Consider the following 16,704-nt stretch of genomic DNA (forward strand, 5'->3'; position numbering starts at 1 on the left):
TGATTCACGCTGGTCTACAAGCTCTTAACAAGGAGTCCCTCATCAGAGGGAACTGCCTTCATGCTGTAGTTAATCCATCTTTTTTCCAGAGCCTTCTCCAAATCACTGAAATCTAGTCAAAGTCATCTCTTCTTCGATATGCCTATTTTTCTTATTTTTCTGTTGTTTTTGGCCAACTATCCTCTTCACTAGTCCAGTACATCTAAAAAGCATAAACAACGCAGAATCACGTTAACATGAGATGATAAAAATTGTACTGTTATCCTAAATATTTCTTTCCCTCATATCAAATACTATTTACATTTACCCAAAAAGAAATAATGAAATAAAAGAAAATTATTTGTTCCAAGTTCAGCCTCAAGATAAACCCACTTCTTAAAGACTGAAGGTAGATGATGATGACCTAAACTTTCTAAGCTTTACATGAGAGCTGCTTTCAATTACCAGGAAAAGGAAGTTAACCTCAAACAATCAGCGTAAAGTTCCCATTATCAGAGTCAGTAAGGTATGGACAGGTATTAGAAGATTTTACAGAAAATGTAGGAGGTATATATTAATTGATTAAGCCAGCAGGTTTGGACATTCACACTAAAACCTCCTGAATAAAGAAACCTATATTTGAACCACTGCTATAAAACACATTACAAACTTAATACTGGACAATGATGGCATACAGCTCAGAGGGTTTGAGTGGGTTTGTCTAGAATTAACCTCATCTTTAACTACTCACTTCCTCCATGACATTATCTTAATGCTAGAACTTTGATTCCTGCATAGTAAAATTACTCTAAATGAATGTAATAGTCCAAACTCTGCACTAAGCATCCACTAACATGCATACAACGTTTTTATCGCTTGCGGTCAGAACAAAAAGGAAGTGATGTTTATTAGCAACATTAATCACTTCAATTCAGCACGTTACATTCTTTTAAAGAATGTTAGACCTATACAAGTAGCTGAATTAAAACAGTGTAAAAATAAATTATTTTTTAAATATGTCTCTCTCACCTTTTATCTTCAGATTCTACCTGGAAAACTCATACCAAATATCTTTGGTTATAAGTGTCTACAATGTTACTGAGGATTTCTACAAAAGAAAAAAAAACTTATTTTAAGCAGAATTAGAGTTGCAACTGAAAACACAATGGCTATTTCTGTATAACTCTGTGTGTAAGAAAAAGCCACTATTCCATACAGCAAATCATTAACTGCAGCCTGCTATTTCAGAGTCGATAATTCCCAGATCCTGTAGCATGATTCTCGTCATCTACCTTCTTAAGCAAAACATACGTGCTACCAGATAAAAGTACCACTTCTTTAGAACTGTTCTGTAGAACATAAAGTAAATACATTCTACAGAAAGTAATTCATAAAAAATTATCTAGATCATATATATACACACACCTGCATATATATACACACATGTAAGCACATACATATAAAAATAAAAAAAAACCAAATATACACCACAGACCTGAAAAACCACACACACGCACAAAAGATTCCCAGATAAAGAGGCCTAGCTGTTAGAACTCCGTAACAATCTAATGTTTAAGACCAGTGACTTGCACATTAAAAGAAATTTTTAAAAGTGACAAAAACATTAAAGAACGTACATGCTAAAATTTCAGCCGAGATTAAGGAAGAAGCTTAGAACATTTCTCCAGTACATCCTCAACAAAGGACAAAGTCTACCATCTTCGCTGAAAGAGAGTTGCATATAAAACAATGTTCCCTATCACCATTTGCTTCCCAATTTCACCAATGAAAAAACATATTTTTTCTGTATCTTTGTTTTGGACAGAAGTTTTTAAGTAAGGTATAATTCCTCTGTGAGGGAAACTAACAATAAACAATTTTTGATTTTATCTAATGTAGCTAAGTTTTGATTAGATTTAAAAGAGCTATGGTTTACAAATGGAAAGTAGGTACTTTTGAATGCCCAAACACATGGCAGCCAGCCTATCAGCCTTAAGTCTGTGATCGATCACATCCTCCTGTAAAATGAATATTAATGCCGCAAGTTTAATGTAAAAATACTGTACTTTCTTAAAATATTTTTGCACTTACATCTACACTATAACAATCACTATTTAATAAGTAAAAAATACTTCACCCTAGTTTGATGCCATGTTAGCAAAATGCATCTAATGGTATCATTAAGTTATTAATGTCCTATAAAATTCTTCTTGGTTTTTATATTCTGTATAGCCTTTATCTCCTCAATACCACAGTAATTCTACCCTGCAACAAAATCTGGCATGAAAATATCTTAGAGTTATAGAAAAAAGAGCTGATTTGACTATTATAATGAAATCCATTAACTTTCAAGAACAATACTTCAAGTGTTACTCAAACCTAAGGGAGAGAGAGAAGGAGAAAACAAAGCTATGGACTTTATGCGTAATAATCATACACAGAACGTGATGACACTTTATGGCAGAATAGGAATTTTGGCGATTACTATTCCTGAAAGCTTTATAGTGCAACACATTGTCAGGAAGTATTTAGTAAAAGAGATACTTAAGTATAGAAGATTCCACCCCCTCCTCAGGTTTCACAGAACAATGTTAAAGACATCCAAAGCTGTTAGGAAAAAAAAAAAAAAATCATAAAAAACGCATAAAGTGAAGACTGGCAAACAATAATATCATTGGAGTTGTTTAAAATAGTACTACTGCGTTGGTTTGGTCATAATCAAGATGTGGATATACTGAAGCTTCATGTAGCTTGACTTCCATCCAGGTAAATAAGTTACTCTTTTTGCAAAGGGCCTTCAGTAATCAGAATCAACTGGAAGTTCTGAGCAGAAAACTCAAACCTTTCAGAAAAAGGTTTATTCCATTAAATAATTACTTCAATTAATAACTTAGTTAACAGTTCACTCTTATCCTGTTTTACCCCAACTCCTCACAGATTTGTGGATAAATATTCCCAGTGATTTTGCTCTGTCGTATTTGCCAGTTTTATTTTCTTATACAATAGCATTAACTCTCTCAACTCTGTCCAAATTATTCAGCTGACATTTCTCCCTCTTCTTCACCAGTATGCCAGAAAGGGAGGATCCTAGCTCACCTCTAAAGTCAAGCTCATCAGCCTCTCCTTCCTATATCCCTGCCTTCCTTGTTTGCAAGTCAGCACTTTAGCTTTTTAACCCTTTGCTCCTTTGCAGCTCATCCTGAGTATATTGCATCTGGTTAGCTCACTCTTTTGCAAGAGACTGGAAAACAAAAAACAGGCAGGATGTATCACTTCACTAGGAAGTAAAACAGAGTGCAGGGTACCATGCTGCAACATAATGGCAAATCCAACTTCAAAACATTGAGGTCTGCGTAAATATGCTGATTTTTTTCCAGTCACAAACTCTAAAGCACTACTAAAGTGAGATGGAATAGTTCGATACCTCAAAAGTATAGCTTCAGACTCTCCCAACTTAAAAGCATTGATCAAGTGCACCTCCAGGGCCCTAACAGATTGTGACTGTTAGGAGGAGGAGAAGTCTCACATAATAGTCACAGTCGTGCCTATGAAGTACATGCCCTACACTATCAGTTGATATCAGTAGATCCCGTTTGCGCTCTCAGACAGAGTTCTTGCCGACCTTGAAAGCACAGAACAATGCTCATCTATTAAACAAGCAAGTGCCTGGGGCAGGGCAGAGAAGACAGGAAGTTAAGTCTAACTAAAAACATTAAAAAGCAGTTCTCCTAGATAAGAGAAGGTCAATGCAAAATAATTCATTTTCTTAAAAGGCTCACACATTTTTTGATCCTACTGTCACTTTCAGTCTTGAAGGTTTTCCACATTTCACATTCTGATTTCATCTTACTGTATTTCAGACAAATTTTCTAGTTATGTTTATTTTAGAAAAAATGTATATTTTTGTATGCCAAAATATATTTTGGCATACAAATATCAAAGGGTTTTTTTTTTTTTTGGCTTATCGGCCAATACAATACGTAACATATTTGTAAGTATCTAAGGAGATGCAAATACAAATACCATGGGGTTTTATTGCTGTTGTTAAGACAAGTAATAGCTTCATACTCGAGTTTTTGTATTTGTTACAGTTTTACTTATTTGATGCGTTTTTATAAAATTATTCTTTAATGGAGTGTTTTAACAAGAGTCTTAATCCAGGCCAACTTTAAATTTTCATTTTATTACATGTGTCTACATATCAGAATAATACTTAGAGGTTTTTTTCCCCCCCTGTCAGAACACAAAACATCTCAAATATTTTAAAATTTGTTTTTTCATTTTGCAAACATCATCTCTGAATTAACTCCAAGAAGTTTTAACAAAACTTTAGGTATTTAAATACATACACACAAAAAAAGCCAGCTGTTAAAACGTCACTCTACCAAAACACAAAGAGGTCACATTTCCATGACAGCTTAAGCCAGCCTAACAGCTGGCTGCCAAGGTCCTACTTTCCTCCTGTTCCTGATGGAACGAATACAAAGAAGGGGGAAGGACTGTGCAAATGTTCGCTTAACTGTGCGGCAAACATCCGAGTTAAAACTCTGTTATTAAGAAAGTTAATTTGTTTTAACTCGATTTCCTGATCTGATTCACCATAAACACTGTGCAAACACAAGAGAAGGGGCATAAAAGTGAAAAGGGGAGACGAGAGCACAGAGGGAACGTGACACTGCTTCTTGGTACTGCCTTAGGACAGCTTAAAAGAATTCTGAAACTTCAGCTCTAGTGTCTGTCTAAACTATTTCTGACAAAACAGTTACGTCAGTTGTGGGCCTACAGAGGTATAACTGACACAGCTATGCTGGCAGAAGCTTTAAGTGCAGTTATACAATCGTTGCTTGTTTCACTTGTGAGGATAGCATGGTTTTAAGTGGCAAAGCTATGCCACGAAAGCAGTGTATACAGCAGCATACTTATATTCTTGTACTAGTATAACAGTACACGGGCTAACAGACATGGGCTCTGTCTACGTTCAACTACGTGTGGTATTTACAGTGCCTGGGAGCATTAATCACGGGCAGGACTTGCAGTACGAGAACCTGAATCTAATCAGAGTGCCATCAGCGTGCTAACACCAAGAACGGGCGCAGTGCAAGGGACTCCTATCCTAAGTAATGCAGTTCAATAAAACCTAAAAGAACAAGCAATTTCACAGGAACGCAAAACACTATTTTCTTTTTATGCACAGCTCTGTCTTTGATGCAAAATAACTGAAAAACCTTACAGATAACATGTGCTTTAACAATCAATTTGAATTGTACTTTGAATTAGCCATTCTATAAACAAAATTGTTAGAGGCAGACTCTACAGTCAATTTCAGTTACGCTATTTAGGCTGCTAGTAGTTCTATGTATAAAGAGATCACAGGATTCAGCGGATTTTGAATAGACTACACTGATTTACTCACAGTCCCACAGCTTGAAGACCCATAGAAATAGCTCAGAACTGTTTTTTTGTACTAGCTACCCATATGGATACCCTATTCCAAAGTGGAAGGACTCATCTAAACAGCACCAAGGCCTTAAGAGTGACTAGAAAGGGAGCAAATACAACACAGCTAGCCTGATTTGCACTTGCGCATGCTACCTTATTTTACAATAGCGTCCTCAACTCACACACACCGCAAAATAACAGAAGTTTAAAAAGAACTTTTCTCACAGTTCACTTCCAGCTAAACAGAAAAAAGCAATGAAGTCTCTATGTATGGCTTGAACTATACTATCTAAGCTAAATATGGACTAATCCATTTTGGTTTTTCATAAACCACTGCACAAAAGTATTTCATAATCCAACTGCATGTTATCTTAAAGCTTGGTTTTCTAAAGCAACAGAACTTATACAATCATGAGTCAGTCCTTCCCAAGTACACTGGTCAACGTAACAAAAAACAAGTAACCCAATAAAAACAGGATAGAAACTAGTTTCCTATGTGTCTTCTGATAACAGACAAAAACAGACAAGATAGTCCCTATTAACGTCTCAAGAGAAGGGTGACGCAAACTGTGAGCTCAGTCCTGTTGAACAGGACTGAGCAGCATAACCAAACAGGAGTTACACAGTCTGACTATATGCAAGTTCTCTGGTGTCCATTAAAGCGTCAGTGCTGAATAAAGCTTCTTCTGTAGTTAGGGATATTCATTACATCTTTCTCCTGTGCAGATACTTTCATGACTAGTAAGGAGCAATCCATAGTCTTAGTACAATTCTGTTAAAATATACTAAAATAACAGAAACAAATCTGGTCCTCAAATTTGCTGCTTACAGAACTACGTGGTTTATTAAGCAGATAACATTTTATGGAATACTCACGGTAAGCTGATTCAAGTGCTCCTGATTCAAACATTACAAGTATTAAAACTGGTAAGTTTTTCCAGGATATAATCTGAAGGGAAAAATGCTTAGGAGCGCAAAATGTACTATATCCCTATAGTGCCCTATAAAATGTTATTTTGTCAAAATTCAAAGTCTGTCATAAAAGACCTAAATTGTTTATTTTCCTTTCTGAATAGCATCAAAGTTTTGCCTAGCTTGTCAGAGACAAAGACATTCTGTGCATTAATTATGAAGTTTTACTAAAAGCATCTTCTCTGTTTAATATTTGCAGAAATCATTAGTGTACAAATGAAAAAGCATAGTAATGACAACAAGCCATACTAGATTAAGAAAACAAGCTAGAAACTTTTTAATAGATGAACATAACTTAAGAATTACATAGTGTATTTGCACTAGTTTAACACAACTGAAAGACTTCTAGACATGACTCAAGACTGGACTGCTAACCAGTACTTCTTAGTATGGCTTATTGCCATACCTATTTACTATGATGAAATGTTAATTTTTTTAAATAATTTCAGACTGAGTAAAGCAAACTAACCTTTGGACTCGTACACTTCTTTGCTATAAAAGTCAAACTCCTGGAAATAAGCACAGAAGAATGAATAGGAGACTAGGAAGGTTAAAGGACTGGGCTAATTTCTACTAACATTAGACCCACTAACTGGGACAGTGGATACCGTTTTGTGGCTGCACTCTAATCCTTAATCCTAAACTGACTACCTCAGTCCTCTAACCAGTGACTGATCTCTTTCTGTAGGCTTGTATGAGACTGCCTTCTTTCTTGAGATGACCCAAGACAACCAAAAGAACCTGACTGCATTGGAGATTGCATTTAGGATCCTGCAAACTGACACGTAGACCTTTCCTTATAAATCTGGACTCAACTGGATACATATTGACATGAGAAATATCATTAACTGAACAAAGGGAGAAGTAATAGACCTTACCTTCTTTGCACAATTATTTCTATTGCCAATTCATAGGTCTGATCAAAAGATCACTAAGATTGTAATTTAAAATACTGAATGCATAGATTTAAATGAAATATTGAAGTCATTTAAATAACTTTACTCACAACTTTAGTGCTTATTAATATTTATGTAATACTGATCCTAAAAATGTAATGTTATTATATTCATAAAACTTGAAATAGCTACATGTTTCAGATAAACAGGTATAAAAAAGCAAGTCAACCAATGGTTCAGAAACTAATAGTAAGCAGGTTTTTTTTAAACGCTCTAGTAAACGCACTTCGCTTTGGGCAAACTACTCCTTCACTCCCAAAAGAAGTGACTTATGAACCAACTCCTTTCAAGGCCTGAAGATGCACAGATCCATCCTGCGTTACTTTCCAGTTCAAATTGGAAGGCATAACCAAACACGCACTAGATAGAATTCAGAAAAATCAAAGGTCAAGTAGGAAGTACTGAAATGCCATTATCTCCGATTATAAGAAACAGCTCAATACCTCATCTTGCCTATAACCATAGGCAGGGTTTGAGACGTACAGTAGAAAAACTCTCCTCAGGAGCGTACAAAGGCAAAGATCTCATAAGCAACTATTTTAAAGTTAAGATGATCTTTGCAGTTCAGAGAAAAATCAGCGTATAGAAGCATTATGGATCTCCTATCTGTTTGACCTTCATTATTTCAAAATGAAGAATTTGTTCAAACTATAAACCAGGACAGTTTTGCTCCAATTGCCAGAAAAAACCCAGTCTCTGGTTTGAAAAATAAATAAAATTGCTTATTGTCTTATAATATTGGAAACTTCTGAAATAAAAAGAAAAACCCTACTTCAAAATTCTTCAATTTATTTACAAGGGAGAAAGTTTTAATGAGTATGGCATCAGAGTACCGCCTCTGTCTGCATGCTGTTTTTCAACAGCTGAAACCCTTTCGCAAACAATTAAAAAAAACCAACTTTATACTAGAGTACAGAATCATGTAGAACAAGACCCATAGAGGGCATCCAGTCCTGTTAGACTACTGCTCAAAGCAGGTTCAATCAGAGCAGGCTGCTCAAGACCTTGTCTAGCTGAGTTTTGAACATATCCAGGGATGGAGATACCACAATCTCTCTGTGCAACCTGTTTGAATGCTCGACCACCACAATGGCAAAAAACTTCTCATTGCATCTAGTCAGAATTCCATGTCCTAGTTCATGTCCCTTGCCTCTCATCCTACTCCCGCACACTTCTCAGAAAGGTCAAGCTCTTCTCCAGAGCCTCCCATTAGGTATTTGAGGATAACAGAAAGATTTCCCCTTACGCTTCTTTTCTTGGCAAATCCAGTCCTTTCAGTGTCTCCTCCCACATCATGTGCCCCAACCCCCTAACTATCCTGATGGCCCTCCGCTGGAGGCACTCCAGTATGTCAGTGTCTTTCCTATACTGGACAGCCCAAAACTGGACACAGTACCGCAGACGTAGTCTCATGAGTGCAGAACAGAGGTGAAGAATCACTTCCCTCAACTGTCTGACTACATTCTTACTAATACAACCCAGTATACAGTTGGCCGGCCTTCTTTACTTCAAGGGCACTGCTGAGTCACGTTCAACTTGCTGTTTACTTGAATATGCAGTTCTTTTTCTTCTAACCTGCTTTGTCTCCAGTCAGATCCCAGATGGGAGATCCAGTCTCCATTCCACCCCAGATGCACGACTTGGTACTTGTCTTTGTCGAACTTCACGAGGTTCCTGTCAGCCCATTTCTCCAGCCTGCCAAGGTCTCTGCACAGTGGGCCAGCCTTCCAGTGTACTGACCACTCCCCCCACAAACTGATATCATATGCAAACTTTCTGAGAGCCTGAGCAGAGATTGTATGTATGTACCAACATGACGACTTCAGCTTAAAAGTTCTCCACGGGTCTTTATGCTTATTTTTAACTAAATAACTAGACATAACGTAGCTTTATTCACACAGTCCTGCTGTACTCACTAAACCTGTACTCACCTCAACAGGACCATTTTTATGAATTAGAAGTTAAGTACATGTATTAGCAGAAAATGGGCATTCTTCAAAAACAATGCTACTGATGTGTCATAATAGAAGACATCTCATTCTTATACATCGCACCTTCAAGGCAAATGGGAGGAGAAACAAACAGCCCTCCATACGCACACTTCAACAAGCCAGTTTAATAACACTGAAGCACAATAACAATTTAACAGAATAAAGAAATCGATGGCCAATTTACCCCTGTATCAGTCAATGCTGGCATAATATCATTTATTTAAAGCATAACATACGATGCTATATGAAAGTATGAAAACAAGACCTGTGTTAACACGCCTGCTGAACTACACCCACTCCTCGTTATCAGTCTTTAAGTGACCGCAACACTTTTTAGCACATTTCTATTCATCATTAGCTGTCAGAGAGAGTCTTCCCTTCAAAAACTACTGCTTATAAACGGAGAGAAGGTGAGGCTTTGGCTACCTACTGCAGCATTCCAGTAACACTATCCTGAAATAACATTAGCTGTCCTTCACCATAGCCTGCTGCCACCTATCAGACAGAAGAAGAAGAGGAGGAGGAGGAGGAGGAGGAAGAGGGGGGGCTACTATTCTCCCTCTGCCCATTTTTTTTGTTTCTGCACTACTCCACAAACTAATATTGGTATTCAAAATATGTCTTCCCGCTTTAGAATTTTATTTAGCCTATGCCATAAAACCAACATGATAGTAAATTAATGAAATGATAGCACAAGAGACAAAGTTGAGCAACTGATGCCTTGTCTAGACTAGGATTTAAAGTATGATGTGAGTTAATGTACCGCTTACTCATTTTAAAGTTTAAATACAAGCATAATACAGCAGCTTCAACACATATTTAACTAGTCAAGTTAGTGCCTGCACTAACTTAACAGCTTCATGTTTGTTAAAGATACCTCATCTACCTTAGAATTTTAAAACTTCTTCAGCACACAAGGTAAATTTGTTTTATTTAAATCCTAGTCCAGAGAGCATTCCTGACAAAGAAATTGCTGCTGGTCTCACCTATTTATAGTTCAAATATTTAAGAGACACAAAGTTACAAGGACCTTTATTGAATGCTCAATAGCTGAGTCCTTAAGTTAAGGTGTGAGAGAGCTTATAGTAAAACTGGAAATAATAAAGCCAGTAGAGTAAAAATGCTTCCATTTCTCAAGTCTGAAAGGATTTTAAATGCTTTTTCAAAAATCACCCTGTTTCAGTCCACAGATGAATATGGGAAAAACACACAGAGCAAAGTCTGTATGTGTTCCTTTCAAGCACCAAAAAATGCTATTTCTGCCCATATTGGATCTGCAGAGAAACAAACTGGCACTGCTCTTTATGTTCAGCTGTAGTTCAAAGCCTCAAATAAGAATAATCTAAGTGCATGTAACGTGAGCTACTTTGCCTTCAGAAACGGACTGAAATTTCTATATAACAAATTTAGCATCACTTATTCATGACACAGAAAATTTTTAAGAACAAGGGTCAAGAACTGCTTAATTACACAAAACATGTAGGAAAAAAGACTTCTTCAATTTGTAGTATTTAGTTATCCCTCCATTCACCATCTCACTCCACATGTTTTTATGCTCAGTGGTACTAACACCATAGCTTGACTGGCTTTGAAAGTACAAACATCCACAACAGACTTGCTTGTAACATAGAGAACCACAGATAAATGCCTAAATCACGTACTCAAGATAGGGGAGATAGTAGTATCTACAAAAATGCTGTTTACAATATGTGCTATGTCAGTATTCTACTCATATGTAGCTTGATAATGGCAGAAAAAGACGACACATGAAACTCTTAAAAATGCTTTAATTTCAAAATTTCATAATTTTAAAGTTTCATAAGAATTGTGGCCTTATCATATCTGAAAGATGTTGTCTAGCTTAAGAACTATTTTATAATATTATTTATTTCCAACACTCTATACTGATCCCCTCCAATGCGTAGACTAAACAATCAGGAAAGGAGAAAAATGTGCTCTCTGGACCCAACCTTTACTGTAAGGAAATTCAGGACGGATCTCACCACAGAATTGCATAGGTTGTTTCTCTTTTTCCTACATAAAGTAAGGTGAAAGGGACTTGAACCCTTTAGATAGTACCTTCAAATGCAGATACAAATGTTGTTCCCACAGTATAAAGTTATATGGAGTACTGGTTTTGGACTCTAATTCTGGCACAAAGATGGCCACCTAGAAATTTGTCTTAGTTTACACCTAATTGTGTAATCACTGTGCAAGAGCTTAGCAAAAACAGCCTGGGCTCCAAAGGTAGCTGTAAAACAAGGCCCTTACGTTTTTATAGAGGCTAGTTCAAGCTGCATAGCAACAATGCTGTTAGCACACTTAATTTAAAAGCGCATCAACTACAGCAATGGCATCTTTTCTGTGAGGTATTAGTATCTTCAAAAAATTACTGTCCTCTTGATTTTCTTCTGCGAATGTGTCCAGATTTCTAAAACACTAGCTTTAAGAGTTACACGTTCACATTAATATTTCACAGGCATCTAACCTGCAACATCATCCCAAGTAGGACGACAATGACGACACAACTATTAAAACCTATCTGGTTGTCATTCGCCAACTCAGATCCAGACACAGCAAGAATTGTACTGATGCAACCCTGCAAAAGCTGCTACATATTCCCAATAACAGATCAAAACTTCTTTTAATATTTTGCCCAAGGTAGTAGTCAGCTCCTCTCGTTGACCACCACATACCTCTCGATAACATGAGCTGCTTCAGAGAGACACTATTTAGAAAGCCAGAAAACGAGAGAACAAGAATTAAATGAGTATGGTTTTAAAACCATCCACGTTAAGGTGAGTTAACCTACACTGGGATAAAGGAAGTTCTGGATTAAAGTAACCTAGATAAAAAGGGACTTACCTGCAACCTTTTAAAAAATAAAACACACACTCCGCAGTCTCTGGCTGACCAGAGAGGTGAGTTAAGGGGGATGTGTGTGACCACGCATCCTGCACCTCGGCCTCACCGATGCACCTCGCTGCCTCCGGGCCGCCAGGGCCGCGTGCGGCGATGCGTGCCGCGGCACCCGCGCGGGCGAGGGTCGCGGGAGCGCCGCGCGTGGGAGGCCCCACCCCGCAGCGCCCGGCCTGGCAGCGGGCTCCGCCGCCTCGGCCGCCCACAGCCCGCCCAGGGCGGAGGGAGCCGCCGCCGCCGCCGCCGGGGGCTGCCCGGCCCGGCCCCCGGCCCTCGCTCCCCGCCGCCGCCGCCGCGCTTCCTGCCGCTGGCAGGCCGGGCCCCGCTCCCCCTCGGGCCTCCGGCGGCTCCCGCTGCCCGCGGGGGGAGGGGCTCGGCGGCCCCCTCCTCCCCCCGCCGCGGCTGGCGGGTCCCGTCTCCCCGGGAATCGCCATTCCCCTCCCCGAGGCCGCGGGCCGGGCCCACCCCCAGCGCGGGGAGGTGGGGCCGAGGGGGAAGCGGGGTCCCGGCGCAGCCCGGCGGGGAGCCCGCACCTTCCCCCGCTGCCCGCACTCCCATACACACACACACACACACACACACACACATACATACATACATACATACATACGCGCACGCACACACGGCGGAGGGTGGCGGCGCCAGGGGAGGGGGAGAGGCTCTGACCTCCTCGCTCTTCAGCACCTCCTTGAACTCCCGCTTGATCCTCTGCACCGCGATGTTAGCCATCTCCGCAGCGGGCACCGACCCGCACCCACTCGCCGCTGCCTCCGCGCCGGGCCCAGCGAGCTCCGCCGCCGCCGCTCTCGCTGGATAACTCCCGGCCCCACCAAAATGGCGCCCGCGCCGAGCATGCGCGCTGCGGCACCCGGCTCTGCCGCTGCCGCCGCCGCCGCTCAGGAGGGGCCGCCGTGTGCGCGGAGCGGAGCGGAGCGGTGCGGGCGCCGAGGCTCCCCGGCGGCGGATGGGGGGCGGGCGCCGGCCGCCGGGGAGAGCGCGAGGGAGGACGGTGCGCGCCGCGCCAACCGCCGCCTCGCAGCCCCTTCCTGCCCGCTGTCCCCGCGGGGCGGCTGCCGCCTCCGTCCGCCGCCGGCCCCAGGGAGGTGCCGGCCGCTCGTCCTGACCCGGGCAGGGCTCGTTTCCTGCGGCGGCGGCTAACGCGGGAGCAGCGCTGGGCCGGCAGAGCCCTTGCGCCGCCCCCCCGCCGGCGGGCCCCGCGCCGCGGCGGAGCTGGGTGGCGGCGGTGCGGTGACACGGCCCCGCCGCCGCCCCCCGCGCAGGAAGCGCCGGCCTCTGCGAGCTGCTCACGCGTCCTCTCCCGCAGCGCCTGGGCAGAGCTAGCCGGGGGGGGGGCTTTCCTCAGCCGAGGGACTCCGTTCACCCCCCTCCCTCTCCCCCCCTTTTTGGGGGGGGGTTAAACGGCAGTACTCTGCGTCTCCCCTGGCTGCGATCCCGCCCTCGAGAGGCTGCTGCCCCTCAGCGGGGACGGAGGGGGCCAGGCCGGGCGGCGGGGAGGCCGCTCGCCCCGCTCCTGCTGCAAGGCGTCGGGAGGCGGGGAGGAGGCGGCGGCTCAGGGCCGCCTAACGGGCTGCTGCGCTTTATTGCAGAAGCAAGCACTGCAAGGCACAGATAACAGAAGACAGAAATAGGTGCCCGTAACCATCCCCGCTTGCCCGAGGAGGGCAAAATGTGGTATGTTATGGGAGAGCGCAGACAGATTTTCAGAAGGGAGTATGAGGTTGCGTTTACGACTGTTGTTCGTTTGGGAAACTAGAGGCTTTCCAGGCTTCAAGGTCTACAGAAACGCTTTACAGGGCCTCCCCTAATAGTACAGTGTAGGGCTGTGTACGGCATAAACGCTTATCCCAACAGGGAGCATTTCTGATTCTTGGGAACCTGACTGTAGTGGCTTATGGTTGGGACTTGTCTGCTCGTGCTGTGGCTGTCCTCTGCAAACACTTCATTTATCTCCAGTGATGCACACAACATTTTCACTGTTATATAAACATTAAAGAAAGTATAGGCCCAATTGATTAAAAAAAAAATCTGGCAGCTGTTTACAGATGCATATATATTTTTTCTCTGTGTATTTACTATTCCCCTGTGATTTGACTGGGAAAAGTCCATTCTCCTGGAACAGTGTTGTATCATGTGCATCTGGCTCATAGAGTCAGCTCTTTCTTTGTATCAAAGCTTGTTTTTGACACAATATGCATTTGACGCAACGTTTTTCCAGTTTTTATTACCTTTCTGAAAAGAACCATTTTGCATTAAGTCTGATTTCTTTTTAATGACTTCCAGTGTAATCTTGGGCCTTCAGCTTCAAAATAATTTAGACAGCTAAGTCCCACTGACGTGCCTAAGTTCCTTTGAGGAGGTAGGCCATAGCTTCGCTATGCCTTAGGTTCCCACCTGTAACATAAGGGTAATAATTCTTATCTGCCATAATAATTCTTATCTGACTCGGAGAGCTCATAACTGAAAGTTAGGTTTATGGTATGCTCAGCTCCCGTTGCATACTATAGGCAAAAATTATAAATGCAGTACATAAAATCCCTGAGTTAAATGCCTTATATCTTTTCAGACAGCCCACGGTAGTAAGAAGCTGAGCTTCTAAATATGCAGAACTTGCTCTGAATGGAGTCGAAAACATGACCTTTATCAAGTGTCAGCATTCTTTGTGTTCCTGTGAGCGTGCTTGTATGTTATAGGTAGTAGACATCCAGTAATAGCCCCAGTAAAGTAAAGGGCAGTGATTTTGCCTGGTTTGTATCTGGGTTCATTTCCATGTGCTCATTTGGATTACAGATGTCAGAGTCTGTTACTGCAAAAAGCAAATCAAATTAATGTGAGTGCCTGTATCTGTTTTCCTTACTATGTTCTTCTCATTTCCTTTATCCTTATATACGCATCTTTCACTTATTTCACGATTGTTTCATATTCATCATATGCTTCACTGGCCCTCCGTTTTAGTTGTCCTTTTTCTGTTCATTTTCTCTCTGGTAAAATAAGGAGAATGTAGGAAGGCTTTTTGGAGAGTAGAAAGAAGTGGTGGTAAGTCCTACCACAATTAGAGTACTGCATGTAATCAGTACCTGATGTAATGAGTATGCTGGGGCTGTCATATTATAGCTTTTATAATATTTTATAGTTTACTATATTACAGAAAACTCTACCTTATTTTAAGCCAGAACAGGACCATAGACTAGCAGTTTCCAAATAATTTTTTTTGGTAGGATAAGAAAAATGCTTAGAAAGAAAACTGCTGAGAAGTAAAATGAGAACATACTCAGCCTCTTCTTGTGATTTCAATGACTTCGCATGTCTGACTTCATAATATACTGTATAGTGTGCTGATAATACTGTTCTGTGTATAACCTCTGAATTAAGTTCTCATTAGTCTTCCACCCTTAGAGAAATCCATATGCAAAATATGAAACAGAAGTTAGTCCTTTGAACATAGCTCATTTTTTGTATTATGAAATCCTGTACTATGTCTTATTTCAAGAGATAGTTCTTCTATTAATCCCATCATCGATTTAGGTTCATAGCAAACAGTTCCTTCAATAACAGCTTTCACAAACTGGCCACAAATCGGTCTATACTTTTGCATGTTGGTGTTGATCATAACTAATAGACTGGGAGGCACAATTCCAGGTATCCATACTTTATTCAGTATGTTTGCTATATTGCTTTGAAATATTTCTAGAACGGGGTGCAGGAAAGTTGGTGAATTAATGGAGGTTCTGACTCCATAAAGTTATTTCAGGAGGAATGTTTAGAGTCAGTTGTCTATAAACTAAGATCGGTGATCTTAAGGCATCACCTGAGGCCCTCAGTACGAAAGGACTGACAATATTCATCACCTCTGCTGGTATAACCAAACATCCTAAACAATGTTTTGTTTCCTGTATTAGATGGTTCAGCCCTACAACCTGTACGTAGGAAATAGTTTTCCCCCTCATTTTCATGGGAAAGTGGCTATTGTACGTGGACAAATTGCATGGGTATGTTGGACTCACTTGCTGCGTATACAATAAAGTCACTGTGTTTATGGTTCTTCTGACTGAGAGTATGGGCGCCCCCCAACCCTAGCGCACTGCCTGGGGGGGCTTCAAAATATTTGTGACAGCACCAGGTAAGATTAAATTTCTGTTCTTCAAATGGTTATTCTTAGAGATGTCTTTATCATTTTCACATTTTTCTATTTTTATTCTCTTTATATCAGTAGGATATTTTTCTGTTAGAATTACTCAGAATTTGGAATTATTTTGTTCCCTCTGATCAGAAGAAGAAAGTGCCGTTTCTGAAACTGTAACTTTCCAGCATGCAACGTTCTGTTCCTTCTTTTGCTGTATCTTCTTTGTGTCTTGCATAACAAGACTATTTCTTCCCCTCATCTTGGCCTCTTTAGTTTAGAAAAATCAGAAATGTCAGGTTTGATCTTC

General features: G+C 41.0%; 1 protein-coding gene and 1 long non-coding RNA gene across 3 annotated transcripts in view; both read right to left on the bottom strand.

Moving 5' to 3' along the window:
- The window catches only part of UBE2K (ubiquitin conjugating enzyme E2 K), a 40,429-nt gene extending 27,115 nt beyond the window's left edge, over positions 1 to 13,314 (bottom strand). Inside the window, exon 1 of the mRNA XM_068943125.1 lies at positions 12,923 to 13,314. Coding sequence (XP_068799226.1) covers positions 12,923 to 12,985 — 63 coding nt within the window. The 5' untranslated portion in view covers positions 12,986 to 13,314. The remainder of the gene's footprint in view (positions 1 to 12,922) is intronic.
- Positions 155 to 12,319, bottom strand: LOC138067227 (uncharacterized). 2 transcript variants are annotated; one of them, XR_011141072.1, is made up of 4 exons: positions 12,203 to 12,319; positions 2,524 to 2,586; positions 1,009 to 1,087; positions 170 to 202 (listed from the first exon to the last, which is right to left on the bottom strand). It is a non-coding gene; the product is annotated as an uncharacterized lncRNA (long non-coding RNA). The 2 variants fall into 2 exon arrangements; XR_011141073.1 differs by lacking the exons at positions 2,524 to 2,586; positions 12,203 to 12,319 and adding an exon at positions 1,617 to 1,750 and having other exon boundaries at positions 155 to 202.
- Positions 13,315 to 16,704: the final 3,390 nt, after the last annotated feature.

The sequence above is a fragment of the Struthio camelus genome, chromosome 4 (genome assembly GCF_040807025.1).
Source record: "Struthio camelus isolate bStrCam1 chromosome 4, bStrCam1.hap1, whole genome shotgun sequence".
Taxonomy (NCBI): domain Eukaryota; kingdom Metazoa; phylum Chordata; class Aves; order Struthioniformes; family Struthionidae; genus Struthio; species Struthio camelus.